The sequence below is a fragment of the Anabrus simplex genome, chromosome 6 (genome assembly GCF_040414725.1).
Source record: "Anabrus simplex isolate iqAnaSimp1 chromosome 6, ASM4041472v1, whole genome shotgun sequence".
Lineage (NCBI taxonomy): Eukaryota > Metazoa > Arthropoda > Insecta > Orthoptera > Tettigoniidae > Anabrus > Anabrus simplex.
In genome coordinates, this window is record NC_090270.1 from 302,349,192 (window position 1) to 302,365,557 (window position 16,366).

The 16,366-nt window shown below is 39.3% G+C and overlaps 1 protein-coding gene across 1 annotated transcript in view; it reads left to right on the top strand.

Annotated features, from left to right (window-relative positions):
* mre11 (double strand break repair nuclease mre11) overlaps positions 1–16,366 on the top strand; it is a 154,951-nt gene that overhangs the window by 26,278 nt on the left and 112,307 nt on the right. The window contains exon 2 of the mRNA XM_067149355.2: positions 3,004–3,166. Within this exon, the coding sequence (XP_067005456.2) occupies positions 3,004–3,166 (163 nt within the window). The remainder of the gene's footprint in view (positions 1–3,003; positions 3,167–16,366) is intronic.

A 16,366-nucleotide genomic window follows, 5' to 3' on the forward strand; every position in this document is an offset into this window, starting at 1 on the left:
TTTCCCCTGATGACCTTAAACTTGATCTGCCCAAGTCCGAGCTTAGCCTTAAGGTTTCTCTTTTTGAGCTCTTCAAAGTCTCTTTCACAAAGGGCTAAAACGACTGTCTTTCCTATCTTGTCGATCGAAGTGGCATTCTGCACTCTCCACTTTTGTGTTAGAAGTTTGATATCGTGCTGATTGATTCTGACAAGAACATCCTCCCTCTTCATCTTGTCAGAAGGAGGTGGGAACTTGGTGATGACCTTGATTGTGTTCAGCACCTTTTTTGCTTCCGCCACCTCTGGGGTCTCCCCTTTCCATGGGTTACAATTTTATACTATCTGACAGCAGCTTCATTTGTGCTATCAGAGCAGATTACAATTCAGTTACGTCTTCCTCCTTGAGTTTTAAATCTGGAAAGGTCTGTGGTATTATTACGACCTTAACTGAGGATAATCTTTCCGAAAAGGACATGACTTTTTCTACCTTCTGTTTCTTGGAGGATGGTTTTGTAGCCGAACTTGATGTCTTGCTTTCCTCCGACCTTGGCCTTTTGGGCATAGTCATTGGCATAGCGTTTCGCCAATCCCTGTTCTTTGGCTTCTCCTCCACCCAAGTCCCAGCCGCTATCTTGGCTTCTTTCCTTGTAGTAGGCACTTGTGCGAGGTGGTCTATGCATCCTATTTAGTTTTGATGCCAATATCTTGAGGTCTTTCTCAGTGGAATCTCCTGTTTCCTTTTCTCCAGAAGTCTGCTTTCCTGTTCCTTCTGTTTCTTCTACAGATTTGGATTCAGCCTATCCTACTGGGACTTCTGTCTCCATATTGTCCTCTTGGGCCTGCTGCTGAACCTGCTCTTCTGGAGCTTCCATAGCTTCCCTTGGTATTTGTTTAGGTGGTTCATTTGGAATGTCCATAGTTCCATATGATGTAGGGTTTTTGCCCCTTCTAGGGTCCTGAGCGGCGTTCTCACCATTCGTGATTAGGCATTCCACCAGACATTGTCCTCCCGCAACTCAGGCTCTCTGTAGCAGGCACCACGCTGTCCATCCAGCAGTCCGCCCCTGGCCCAAACCTGACCAGGTTAGTTCCACCTTCAGTAGACCTATTCACGTGGTTCCCACTTGGCATTCTCATGACTGAGTTCACAGCCATGGGTTTCCCCTAGGTTCTCTTTGCCCCGTTCCCAACCCGTGGCTCGTTCAGGCTACGTAGGGCAAAGTGATGTGTTGCTTCCAGTACACTGCAATGAGCTTTCACCTCAATCACCAGCACCCACTTCACCCGAACCACCGTATCACCCATGCGAAGGTAACATGGATGCCTCTCTAGCACGTGTGGGCGAGGTTTCCACTTCCAAACCTTGGCTCGTCTAGTAACAATCACACTGCCTCACACTCCGGAGGGCCCCCCTATCCGCCACCTGTGATCGCCCGATAGGGGAACAGGCAAGAAAACCCCCACGGGACACTGACACAATGCAAAGCCACTGGCCTAAAATTGCAAATCTGTCTCTGTCTCTCTTTTGTTCTTTTTTGCTCAGAAACTCTCAAATGTATTCCTTTACCAAGCACTTCCAATTCCTATGCTTTACTTTTTCAAAGCCTCTGGTAAAATTCACAAGTTGGTTCTTAAAATGCTGCACCAAGGTTTCCATCTCCTTTTCTCCAAAATTCTCTAGTTCCTTCCATTCTCACCAGGTAAAAGTATCAAATATATTTCAATGTTATGTTTGCTCTTCAGAAAACTTTCTTCTGATGTTTTGCTCCATCTTGCACCAAAGCTTCCTTTTCAGCTTGAAAAGAAAAACTGGTTCTTGTAATTGCACTCATAACTTGACGGAATTAATTATATTGGACCCAAACCAAATCAAATGGTGCAACAGCTCTGAAGGGCTATAGCCTACCAAGCGACCGCTGCTCACCCAGAAAGGGCTTCAGATTACGACATGGCATGTGGTCAGTACAACGAATCCTCTCGGCCATTATTCTTGGCTTTCTAGACGGGACCGCTATCTCACCATCAGATAGCTCCTGAATTGTAATCACGTATGCTGAATGGATCTCGAACCAGCCCTCAGATCCAGGTAAAAATCCCTGACCTGGCTGGGAATTGAACCCAGGGCCTCCAGGTAAGAGGCAGGTATGCTACTCCTATACCACGTGGCTGGCGAAATATATTGGACATTCAAGGTAAATCAGAAACTTTGAATTTTATCTGGTAATGAACTTATGTGTTTAATTCGTCCTACATAAAAATCAGATAACTTATCTTGGCTGGTAAAAATAATTAAGAATACCAGCGTCAGAAAAACATAGGTGCCAGACTAGTGTTTCCATTCGCCATGGTGACCTGGCGCCTGGGATTTTTCGAGCCCTGATAATTTCAGTTGGAACATAAAATCTCTCCATATTTCAGGATGGTCCATATCATGGGAGGGTCTGTAAGAAGAGGTTTCACTATACTTTCCATTTGTTTTGTATTTCCCTAGGATTTTTTATTCCTAGATCCGTTTCTGGTGAGAGTCTGTCTGTCTGTCTGTCTGTCTGTCTGTCTGTCTGTCTGTCTGTCTGTCTGTCTGTCTGTCTGTCTGTCTGTCTGTCTGTCTGTCTGTCTGTCTGTCTGTCTCATCCTTTGCTTTGACAGTATGAAAGTGAGTTAGGTATGAGCGATGTGATTACTGCCATTCCTTATGCAGCCAATTCCTGTTATTAATGGTGTGAAAGTGTTATTCATATGGTGGGTTATTGTATGCATTTCATTGGGCTTGGCAAACTGATATGTGATATGTAACGACAACCTCTGGCTCGGTGGGAACCACTCCTCATTTTCCTAGTATGCCTCTTCATCTACCTGTGACGGCTGACGGTTGAACTATTGAGGATCCAACCAGCCTTTCGGCTGGGTGTTCAGCAAACAAAGAAACATACATACATACATACATACATGATTTTATCACATGGGAAAATACCTCATTTGCGAAATAAATGTTATGATTCTATGGTATCATTATTGTCTACAGGTGATGACAGCTTTAATACTTTTGAAGAAATTCTCAGCATTGCTGCTAAGGAAGAAGTTGATTTTATTCTTCTTGGTGGTGATCTATTCCACGATCATAAACCATCGCCTAGATGCATTCACCGTTGCATGTCATTGATCCGTCGCTACTGCATGGGTGACAGGTAGGTTTTTGTGTTATGTTAATTATAAATTAACTAATCATCTTCATGCTTTAGCCCTCTTATGCATTTTCATTATAAAATGAAAAACATATCATTTTTTCATTGAATGCCTACAAAAAACAAACTCTTTTTTAAAATTTACAGTTTCCTTTTCTTTGAAAATTGTAAGGCCTTGTACATTTTTCGAGAAAATAATGATAAAATATTGCATGAACATTAAAAGTAGTAGTATCATTGCGCAGTGTGTAATTTCAGGAATCTAGCCGGCCAAAAATCGTATCTCGGAAACTAATGGACCGATTTACATAAAACTTAGTATGTAACTGCTATTATTGGAGATAATTAAGTGTGTGGTTAATCAAGTACAAAGAACAAATTACTACGCCAGGAATAGAATTAGTAATCTTTGTAATTTTAATAATTTTTCGTTATAGCTTTAAGAAATTAAATAGATGTTAATAGTGGGACATGCTGTTTAGAATGTTTAAAAACAGATACAGGAATACATGTACTTGCCAAACAATTTATTCATTAGATGCAGTTACATCAGAATCGCTATCGTCACTTTCATTATCTCCTTCGGCAGAACCAGATACAGGAGGCTCAGACAGTAAGTTGAGCACTTCTGGTGAAAGCGGAATCAACTTCCTCCTCCTTGATTTCCCTAAACTGGTAATATAAGGATCCGATGATAAAAGCAGCCTATGGAAAAGGTCAGTATTTGTGTCTTTCTGGAAGGTTTCCTATTATCCTTATTCCTGGTCTCCTTGTCTTCCTCGGAGAGGTGTCCAATAGGTATAATACAGTGCCATGACTCAAGAGTTTGTGCAAAGTTACAGGCATGTAGTACGATTTGTATTTTTGTAAGTACAGTTGTATAGTTTCCTTTGCGTACATGCCAAATGTAACTTTATCAATGACATACCCACACGAAAGAGTTTCTACTATGGAACGTAGATGGTTTATTAAATTTATATCTACCCCAGTAATATCCGCAGAAGTGGAAGCCTCTCTGAAGAATCTTCTAGCGGTTTCCATCATTGGTATTGCCAGCACTTTGCTTCGGATATCAACCAATAGACGCGTTTCCTCCCTGAACTTCTGTAGTGAAGTCATCTACAGTATTTATTTATTGCGTGTGTATTTTAGGCTTTAAATCAGTGCATAAATGTATTGTGTTGAATGAGAGTTATGCGATAAGCCTACGTGTGTGATTTATTTCTTTAATATTAGTACTGTGATCTTTCGTAGTCATCTGCAGTATTTATTTACTGCGTCTGTTTTCTAGCTTTTATTGTCTGGATAAATTTATTAAATGCAATTAAATACATCACCCGCCCCTCGAATCCATAAAATTATTTGTCTATTTTCTCTCGCAATTTGCCTTATATTTCAGTGCTGATGTTTCTTATGTGCTGTAGTTTACCTCTGATTCTGTACAAACCAAAAGTGGCCCCTGTAAACCCCATGTCCCCTTCAGTTCATAAAAGTAATTTGTAGCTTAGTTTCTTCAGCCTTTTGTCTTGAACTTACATACTGAATTTCACAAATTTGTGTGCCGCTGTTTTCCCGTGATGGCGTTGAGTGGTGCCGTTCGATATGGCAACCCTGTTGTCATAAGAGCAGTGCTGTTTTCTTAACATGGAATGAGCTATAGTAGGCTAATGGCAGGCTCATTCCGACATTGTTGTGATTCACGTCCTTCTGCAAGGCTCATTCTCTGCTCGAACCAACTTTCATTGTACTTCAGCAATTTGTCCCTTTTTCAACTATATTTTGTCTAGCCTGATCGAATTTTAACACACATAATACTGACAGATGTCCGGCTTCATGGCTAAATGGTTAGCGCGCTGGCCTTTGGCCACAGGGGTCCCGGGTTCGATTCCCGGCAGGGTCGGGAATTTTAACCTTAATTGGTTAATTTCGCTGACACGGGGGCTGGGTGAATGTGTCGTCTTCATCATCATTTCATCCTCATCATGACGCGCAGGTCGCCTACGGGAGTCAAATCAAAAGACCTGCATCTGGCGAGCCAAACTTGTCCTCAGACACTCCCGGCACTAAAAGCCATACGCCACTTCCACTGACAGATTTCCTTATTGACTTGGATATATCCTCGGAACAACTCTCAAAGTCTAAAAGTTCAATTACAACATTCTCAATATCATCGTTCCGCTTATATTCCCTGCTGTTCCTCAACAGCTTGAAAACCGACCTTCAGGTTACAGAGTACATGGCTTCTGAAAGAAATTAATTACTCTCATGGTCGCGCCTGGTTGCAGCAAAAAGTCACAGATTTCTATTCACTAAAGTATAGATAACTCATCCAAAAGACTTTCATTGCGGAAATCAAAGGCAATCCATTTTGAAAGTCAGCTCAAATTTGTAAAATTAGATAGCGCTTGGACACCGTGTACATGAATTTTAAGTGCATATTTCGGACAACAATACAGTAATTTTCAGAAAATGCTACATACTGTATAAAAATACATACCTTCATCTAATATAGGCCTAACCACATTGCAAGCTAAAGAAATATTTAGTTCTGACGTCTTTACTGAGCCCTCACATAATAATAACAACTGCGCGCTCGCCTCGCCAGAATGTAATGCCCTAACGGAGGAGAGCCACGTTAGGCCTTCAGTGAGATTAGATAATCAGACAGCGCGACTTTTCAATACTTAATTACTGTACCCAAGAGTCTTACAAACACGACTCACAGACAATGCGCACCAAAGACAAGGGTTGAAAATATTATTTTTCGCCGGCTAGATGCTAGAAATTACTCACTGTGCATTGGGAGGAATCCATATTATGTTAAGATACCGGTAGTTTATATACCTTGCTTTAGTTACGGTTGTACTCCCTTTCTTACAATTAACCAGGTGATTTAGGTGGTACTCTCTAACAGCAACTACTAATTTTAAATGATGCAAATACTAATACTTGTACAATAGTAAACAATTTTACTCTTTGGTTACAGTTGCTATATGTGGATGTATTTACTTCAAGAACTTAGCATGTGTGACAAATGTAAAACAGTATCAATTTGAGAGGCCAGCATAACGTTCCTTACTTCCTTCTCTTGGATTTATGTGGAATTAGTATTACACTTTGCAATTGTTATGAAGTGAAGTGTGAAATCATAATTTTGCATCCGTTCTTAAAGTCTTCTCAGTTTTAATTACTGCGTTGATGGGGTGAAAGTTCCTTTTAGAGATCATTGTAAGTATCTAGGTGTTAATATAAGGAAAGATCTTCATTGGGGTAATCACATAAATGGGATTGTAAATACAGGGTACAGATCTCTGAACATGGTTATGAGGGTGTTTAGGGGTTGTAGTAAGGATGTAAAGGAGAGGGCAAATAAGTCTCTGGTAAGTCCCCAACTAGAGTATGGTTCCAGTGTATGGGACCTTCACCAAGATTACTTGATTCAAGAACTGGAAAAAATCCAAAGAAAAGCAGCTCGATTTATTCTGGGTGATTTCCAACAAAAGAGTAGCGTTACTAAAAAGTTGCAAAGTTTGGGCTGGGAAGAATTGGGAAAAAGAAGATGAGCTACTCGACTAAGTGGTATGTGTGATACAAATTCTTATAATTTTGTTAAATACCACCTACTCAATACAATAATGACGTAATTAAAACCTACATATTTATACATGTTTCGCTCCTTTTTCGTTAGCATCATCAGCCAATTATCATTTACTAAAGGTTATATAACATCATGAATCTATTCTATTGGATTAAATTATGCTTGTAAACCTGATTGACAAGTCTTATAATATTTTACAAGTCATACAACAATAAAATTCTGTCTTTAAAACATATTTGTCTAAAATCTATTTAAGTCTAACATTTTATTGACGAAACTCATCTGGTTAATATCCTTTAAAATTATTTTTAAAAACCTTTTGAGATCTGGCTAATTGTATTATTTCAATATTGCTTGACTTGTATGGTTGTCGTTGAAACTTCGTTGACTATATTAACAGTTTTCTACAGTTGATAATTGCCTATGTTATGAACATATAACTTTTTCTCGATGTTGCGGGGTAAAATATTATGATGATGTTCTTTGTGGGGCTACTGTTCTTAGCCATTGGCCCTCCTTTCTTTCTGAACACTCCTGCCTCTCCAGCTCCATTTAAGAATCTGCTTGCAGAGGGATAAGAGACAGCACAAACATATGGACAGCATATTTATAAAAATCAAATAAAACAAACACAAAATAAATATAATACAAGTATAATACAATATTCAGGTTTAATGTTCATCATTTTTAAGCCTGAAATTATCTGTCACATTTTATCCGTAATTGTGAATTGTGTGGAACTTCTCAGAGCACTTGCCAGGAAGTGCGGGCATGCCTGTATTGTCGCTGCACTGTGTAATGGGAAGTGGTGAGTCTACGAGATGACACATTGTCAATGGTCACACTGGCTAAAAAGACCTGCTGACGGTATTTCGTCCATGGAATAAAAGGATAGCTGTAGGCCAAATATTCTAATGCACGACTAATATGATGCTAATGGAAAATTTTAAATTCTCATGGAGCGAATTGGATATTTTTCACCAATAGAGCATGTCAAAAATGTCAAAAACATATCAGATGTAAGGCTTTTCAGGCGTTTGCTCTATTAACCAGCGTTTCGTCTTAGGTTTGACACTAGACTCATCAGAGTGGGACGTGTCAGACCCTACCCACTGACGCTGGGGTGTATGCAGGTGAACTTATCAGAAGCCCTTATAAGAGGCACAGTCTGATAACTGCATACAGGAGATAAATCTCCACAATGGAATTATTGCCCTCCCATAGGATAATTATTTTGAGTGCTGATTTCCGTTTCGAGAAATACAGTCATCGTCTTTGTGGATAACGGGTGTTCCTCATAAACTTATGACAAGTAGCGAATTGGAGGCAAAACTGGACAAAAATTCTGACAGTGACTTGTTAGATGATTTATCGGATTTCTCTGATGATGATAGTGATTTAGGGCCATGTTTTCGTCCAAATCATCCTTCAACAGGTAGATTACAACACAAGAATGCGGCTCTCAGTGAGTACCAAGACAATGCTAGTAGTATTGAAGTTAGATTTTGCATGACTAATAACGCTGACGGACGTGTGCTGAGTGACACCGACAGTTCAGGTTCAGATGAAAGTGTTGATGATGCTAAATGGACAAAGATATGTGATGGTATAGAGTTTTTGGGCTTATGCCGTGTCAAGAAAATAAGGTGAAATTCTTTAAGTTTCACAGAGAACTTTACCCTGTGTATTCAGAAGAAAATCTGAAGATAGTAAGCCACAGTTCTCTCACCATTTTTTGTGGAATCCCCAGGACCTAAACACTGCCCTTCACCAGAATCAAAACCAGTGGCTTATTTTAATTTGTGTTTTACAGCTAGTTTCTTTTGACTTATGGTTACAGAGACAAATAGTATGCAAAGAACTGTATAGCACCCCATAAAAACAATATTTCTCCATCAAGCAGACTTCACTCCTGGATTCCTGTGACAATGACGGAGATGAGGGACTTCGTTATCGTTCTGTTGAATATGGCCCTGAACAGGAAATCGTCAGTCAAGTCATACTGGAATGCCAATTCTTCGCAAAATTCTCCCTGGTTTCGGCAAATGTTCACTAGAACTAGATTTGAATCAGAGCTTCTTCCATTTAGTTGAGAATAGTAAGCTGGCCAAGAAAAATTAACCGAATTATGATCCATGTGGTAAATTTCAACCTTTAGTAAATCATGTGAACAGTCTTTTCCAATACTTTTACACCCCTCTCCAGCAAATATCAGTTGACGAAAGCTTGGTAGGTAGCAAAAGTCATACTCAACTGTTGTAATATATTCCAAATAAACACCACCACAAGTGGGGTGTCATACTTTGGGTTCTGTGTTGATGGATTTCATGTGAGAGATTTTTTATTCTAGAGTTGGGATTCTTGGCTGAATGGTCAGTGTACTGGCCTGCTCTTCAGAGGACCCCGGGTTTGATTCCCGACCAGGCCGGGGACTTCAACTTCGTATAGCTAATTCCTTGGCTTGGCGATTGGACGTTTTTGTTTGTCGTAATTGACTTCTCTGTGTCTACATACAGATAAAATATTGGAAGAAAGTGGCATTCAATATATTTTCCAGAATGACATTGAATGTATACATCTTATACAAAGAAAACTGTACTAAACATGGTTTTAGAGTCATAGTAAGGTACAAGTTTCTTGTCTCAATAATTGATGATGTGTCTGAAGAATAGTTCTAGGAGAAGAAAGAATCAACATCCATTAGTTCTTCGAATTATGATTTTCGAGGACCTTTAGAACTTGCTAAACTCCCAGGAAGAAAGGAAAAATCATGTTTGACAATGCAGTAAAACAGAAGGAGTTAGGAGAAGATCAAGAACTGTGTGTACCAAATGCCAAGAAGGGTGCCATACAACACGTCATACTACCAATCACTACAGAAATATGCAGTAATGAATACATCTCTCCATGTTCGGTTGGCATCAGGATGGGCATCAAGCCATAAAACTGCTTCAGGTTTACAACTACCAACTTCAAATAATTGAGATAAGTTTTAGATAGTCTTGGCACATAGTGTTAAGACTGCAGAACGTTTTTTTTTTTTCTCTGTAAGACTTTGTATAGAGATTGATTGTGGTGCCATCTGACTTTTATTCATGAGATTTGTCTATTTCTTTGGTGCCATCTCCCAGAAGGTACAGGTCCATCATAGAGTAATTTTTCCTGTGTTGTATTTCCCATATCAGAATGACCGTATCATTGATGTTGAGTCAATGTCCAATGTTTTACGCTCATAGAATAACCTTCTCTACCCACGTCCATGTTTCCTTTCTATCTTGCATTCTGTGATCTGTTGTATCAGAACATGTTTTTATCAGAAGATGTGACAGAAGTAGGTTGCTTTCTTGCCTTTTATGAGGTTTAAGACACATGATTTCCTGGCAATGCAGAGTACCTCTCTGTTGGTTACATGGTCTACCTGTGGGATCTTCAACATTCTGTGATACATCCACATTTCAAGGTCTGCAGGTGGTTCATCGATGGTGCCTTTAGTGCCTATATTTCCTTCCTGTAAAAGAGCACCGGTAATACATGATGCTTCACAACACTTTATCATAAGCTATAAATTACATTTTTATTCCATATGGGGAAAAAGGCTAATATAACGCAAGAAAACAGAGACAAGGTTTGTGCTTATAAAGAAATTGTATGGTCGAACCGAAAAATTGCGGAAAAATTGAAAATTTCAGAGTGCTGTGTTTGCAGAGCAGTGAAACGCAGAGAGGAAACGGGTAGTCACAAGGAACAACCACGCAGTGGACATCCAAGGAAGACTTCTAACATTGAAGATAACCGTATTTTAGTCCGACTCGTTGGCTGAATGGTCAGCGTACTGGCCTTCGGTTCAGAGGGTCCCGGGTTCGATTCCCGGCCGGGTCAGGGATTTTAACCTTCATTGGTTAATTCCGATGGCCTGGGTGTTTGTGCTGTCCTCATCATCCCTGCAACTCACACACCACACAACACTATCCTCCACTACAATAACATGCAGTTACGTACACATGGCAGATGCCGCCCACCCTCATCGGAGGGTCTGCCTTACAAGGGCTGCACTCGGCTAGAAATAGCCACACGAAATTATATATTCCATATTGAAGTGCAATTATAAGAAATAAATTGTTAAGAGGGTCTACCTTTTCAATACAATATATCAAGTAAGTGATATTACATCAGTCTTGGAACTAGTTTCAGCCATTTAGTGGCCATCTTCAGCCAAATAAAATTTAACAGATTATGTGATAACTAAAACATATGTATAACAAAGACAATGTTGCAGGAATAATTACAACATTAAATTACATATAATAACAAAAAATTTGAGTCTCCATGGCTCAGACGGCAGCGCGTCGGCTTCTCACCGCTGGATACTGTGGTTCAAATCCCGGTCACTCCATGTGAGGTTTGTGCTGGACAAAGTGGAGGCGGGACAGGTTTTTCTTTGGGTACTCCAGTTTTCCCTGTCATCTTTCATTCCAGCAACACATTCCATTCTCATTTCATAGCATCTATCAGTCATTAATAAATCACTTTGGGAGTGGCGACCCCATCGTACTAATAGCCTATATCTGCTTCATTCATTACATCCCTGACGCTGTCAATGACTGGAAAACAAGTTGTAGGTTTTCATTTTCAACAAAAAATTTATGGTTATGATCTTCTTGTCATGATATGGTGTCTTTAAGTTGACTTAGGACCTCAAGCAAAGAAGTAAATCTCTAATATCTGCTGTAGAACAAGCACTGTCTTGCTGGAGGAAGCAGGCAGGCCATGTAACAAAGGTGGACCCTCTCGTCATTTTATTTCTTATAACTTCACAACACGTCAGTGAGTTTTGAATCTGAGGTCACGGCTGCACACAGGATGTTTTAATATTGGAAACACACTTCTTGCAATTCTGGTTTTGATTCCTACATCCAGATCCCATTCTTGTGTTATCCAGGGTCCTAGGTACTTCAAAAAGAATGCCCTTTCACTGTTGTTTCTGTCCACGGTGATAATAGTATTGGAGATTACCATGATTTTTTTTCTTCTTCTCTTTTTTGCTAAGTGTTTATTTTAACCCTAGAACTGGCTTTGTTAAATCCTGTGGTGGCAGCCATATTTGGCTGCTTTTATTTGTTTAAATAAAATACAAAATATCCACAAGATATGAGATAAGTATATGAAGATTTATATATTTACATAAAGTTAATACACTGAGGATCATCCCCTTGACACGAAATTGCATAAATGTTTTGACTAGGAAAGTGTACAGTCTGTTCAAAAAGTGTTAATTCCTAAATTCAAAAGAATAATACAAATTTTGATCATTTGTGCACAAAACTGAAACATGTCACAAGCAAACTAGATATACAGACTGTTAATAATGTATCTGTAATGCATTAGCAAAAGTTTCATCTCTCTGAGAAGTATATTCTTGAAACTGCTGTATTAGGGAAAATGTATTGGCATGACCTTACACGACGTTGTTACGATGGCAGGCTCATCACTTTCCGATATTTGATGTGAAGAAATAGGTGGTACACATTCCGAATCTGACTCGGAATGTGTGGGTTCATTCTCAGTATCTTCAAAGACAGATCTGTCACTTTCATCTTCCAACAAATTTTGCATTATTTCATTACTAATTTTCCATAATGAAGATGCCATATTTAGGCACACACTGTACTAAAAATTTATATAATTAATCGAATAAAAATATACATACAGGGTCTCTTTTATAAACCCAGACAGTCCAGCGGCATTTTTGCTCTCCGGGCCCTAAGCAGCAGTACGGGAAGTACGTGCATATTTCTTGATCTTGCAAGGAATGTCCAAGTGTTCGACCTAGCATCAGCAGCCAGTTTGAATCTCAGCTGTTAACCCCTGCCTAAAGGTGTCAACAGCTGTTGCACGAGTATTGGGTTTGACGCCTTTAGGCGTTCTTGTAATTCTAAATGTGTTCTTACGTAGGGTTAGCTGCCTATAGGTGTCGGGCTATTCTAAATCACTTCTGACATCTACTATTGTAACTTAAAACTAATTCCATTCATATTGGATGTGATTATTGCTGTCCTATTCGCTTTTATCTGGTCTCACGCCAGTCGGGTAGTTGGCGTCTAGGCGGCAGTCCGACAGCTGTCTCGTGTTGCCTCGTACGGTCTGCGCAAATTCTTTGTAAAAATGTATTTGTGTATATGTACATTGAAATTACTGAATTTGCGAGTTTTTGCCACTGTTGTTGTTGTTGTTGTTACAATGCAGTTGTTCTGCGAACTCCATTGTCCATGTTCTGATAACTTTTTGTAAATTGGTCTGTGTATGGTGGTAGACTGTTCCATGTGACGTGAACATGGCTTGGTTAGGAAAGACTTTGATTTATCTGAGAACCCGCCAACCGGAAGTAGGAATCACTCAAGAAAATGTTGTGTTGTGTGCCTGTCAAACCAGAGGCGACGGGAAACTGTCTGCTGCTGAGAGGAATGTGACGTGGCACTTAGTGCTTGCCCGTGCTTCCGTATTTACCACACTGTGCACAATTTCTGAATGACTTATGAACCAGAAAGTATGTAGAACCTATTGATGCATATCTGCAAACTTGAAAAATGTCATCATAATAATGAAAGGAGCACTTTTTATATTCACTTTTGTATGAACACATTGTGTATATAATGTATATATTTACGGGTTTACAAGAAAAACGGTAATTTCTACTATATTACTAATAATTTAAATAAATCAAGTAAAATATATTTTTTCTGTTGAGTATTTACATCTGCCGCACGCTACTGTACCCATACCAAAAGTGCACATTGTACTGAATAATTACCCACTGGCTGGTTGATGTTAGGAAACTATTCCCCATTTAAGGGGTTAACATAGTAAGGCAGTTATCAAGGCAACACCGTATTTTCGTATGTAAAAGTTATTTTAAGTATCAGTCGGCTTGACGGGTACATGCATTTGTTCAGCAATTTCTTGGTGAAATGCCATCTCGACGAGCACAGATTCACATAATTGTTAATAAATTTGAAACTACTGGCTCAATGCTCAATAAAAAACATGCGCATACATGAACAGTTTTAGCAGAGGAAAAGTTAGATGACATTTGTATGAATCTTGAGCGATCACCGAATAAATCACTCAGAAAATTAGCACAAGTAGGAGTTTTGGTTCCTTCTGCACACAGAGCTACAAAGCCGTTACACATCCAACCACACAGGTTTACACGGGGCCATTGTTTAGAACCTGCTGATCCAGCCACAAGCAAGATATTGTGAGTGGTATTTTGCATCATTGAATGGTCATTTATTTATTCATTGAATGGTTTCATCTTAATGATCATGTGAACAGTCATAACTGTCGCTCTTGGTGTGCAGAAAATCCTAATGGTGTTTAAGAAGTCCCTTATTATGAAGGATGACACTTCCAACATCTTTTATAAGGTAAGATTTCATAGAGTATTGTATACACGCTTAAAGCAGGTTGGCCTCACGCGACCTAAGTTGGACTGAGGCAGTTGCTGTAGCGCAGAGTACAAACACCGTGCATTCGGTATGGTTTTATAAAAGAGACGCTGTACAGAAGTAAATAACTTACACCTAATGGAAAACTACAAAATAAAATGGTATAGAATAGCAAAGCAAGCCACGAAATTTTGTTTACAAACATTACAACAGTGGCGCTGAAAGAGATGGTTGGAAAAGTACTCATTTATTTCCTTGAAATTTCATCCAAAGAGGTTGTAACTATGAATGAAACTGAACTGCTGTGGACATTGAGAACGTCAAAAAGTAAACTGTCATTGCATCTGTTGAATACTTGAGGAAATTGTGTGAAGAATTTCAAATATTCAACAGTGCTAATAAAGCAGGGATCAAATTGTCGAATATTCAGCAGTTGGCACTTCTAGGGTTTAGACATTTGTCTACACAACAAGAAATTATGTATGAATGCACTGCATGCCAAGCTTTCATTTGTAAACAGCAAATATGTTGGTAGATGGTCTGCCTAGTCAATACTATTTATTACTTACCTTTCACCTTAACATCTAGTACGTGTTTCAAAAATATTTATGCATTCTCTTTCTCAGCTAATGGATTAAAATTCAGTATACAATAAAACCTGATAAAATAGGGGGGCCCCCATTAAAAATTCAAAACTAAGACCATTACAATGTAACATTTTAAAATTTTTATGGTAAAAAACATGGAATTAAAATCCCATCTTGTCATGTACAATTAAAAACACAATATAGTAATGTCTGATTAAATGAGTACAGCGTCTTATGGTGATATGAGTTCACAGTATCCTTGATCTTGCAATGCTATCTTGTGAAGTTCAAATAAAGTTGAGTTAAGAATAAATGAAATTGCATTAAAACTTGAAGTCCTGCCGATATCTGCCGTTAATAGGTGTTAAAATAATGTCTATATGAATTAAAATATTGAACATAGCGTCGTACATTGATGTGAGTTTACAGTGTCCTTGGAGTTGTAATACTATCTTGCGAAGTTCAATTGGATTTGTATAAGATTAAATGAAGTTGCATTAAAAGTAGAAGTCCTGCCATTATCTTCGGTTAATGGGTAAATTATGCAGCCAGGTTGAAATAAAGTTAAAATGGTCTGTAAAAAGGAAAGGAAATAGAAAGTAACAAAAAGGCTCCGACCTGAACAAAATGAGAATATAACGGGCCAAAAATATTAAACCTTACCAATGTGTTGATGTAAATATTACGTGTGGCATGCATATGTTGAAGAGATGTGAAAGCAACTGGTATTGTACGGCTACTGGTTGCGGAATTACTTTGGGATGCGCGGTGGATGGAAAGAGGGGTGGAAGGTACCGCCCCTGATACTATAGTCATACTTCCCCCCTTTTGCGCATGATCTCATTCTCTTTTGCCCTCTTTGTAGGGTATAGGGTCACCAATTTAAACAACTGATTGTCTTCTGGCATTTATTCATTTAGGCTGTTTTCACTATCAAATTTTTGCAACTTGTCTATTTCTAATTTCTCGAGGGCATTCATTTGTTTACCTTTGTTTAATGAATGTAATAAAACCATGTCTTGTTCAATATTGGTGAAATGATGGTTGCTATGGTCAAGGTTATTAATAGTCTTTCAAATGAAAGTCCATGAACCTACTACGCTGGTGTAGCAGGGGGAGAGGTGATACTCCCATGTGGCACATCCCAGGTGGCGGATAGCGGGGTCCTAACTGGCTTGCCGGCAAACTTGAGGGAAATAAAATACCTCTCGCGGACCAAACACACAACCTCCTGTGGGTGGGGGGTGGGGGCACAGACAAAGAATACACCCATGGTATCCCCTGCCTGTTGTAAGAGGCGACTAAAAGGGGCGACCAAGGGATGATTGAATTCGAACCCTGAAACTACTTGTGATTAGTACCACGATGAGGGGAACACCATGGGTCACTTTTACTTGCGTGTAGTACCACTATGTTAGGTAGCAAATAGGTTTGTGATTAGTAGCAAAAGAGTACGGTGCCGGCTTTTACAGTACCTGTGCTTAGTACCACTATATGAGCGATACCATGGTTCTGGCTTGCCTTTGATTAGTACCCACTATCTAAGGAACACCACGGGATAGCACGAGTCACT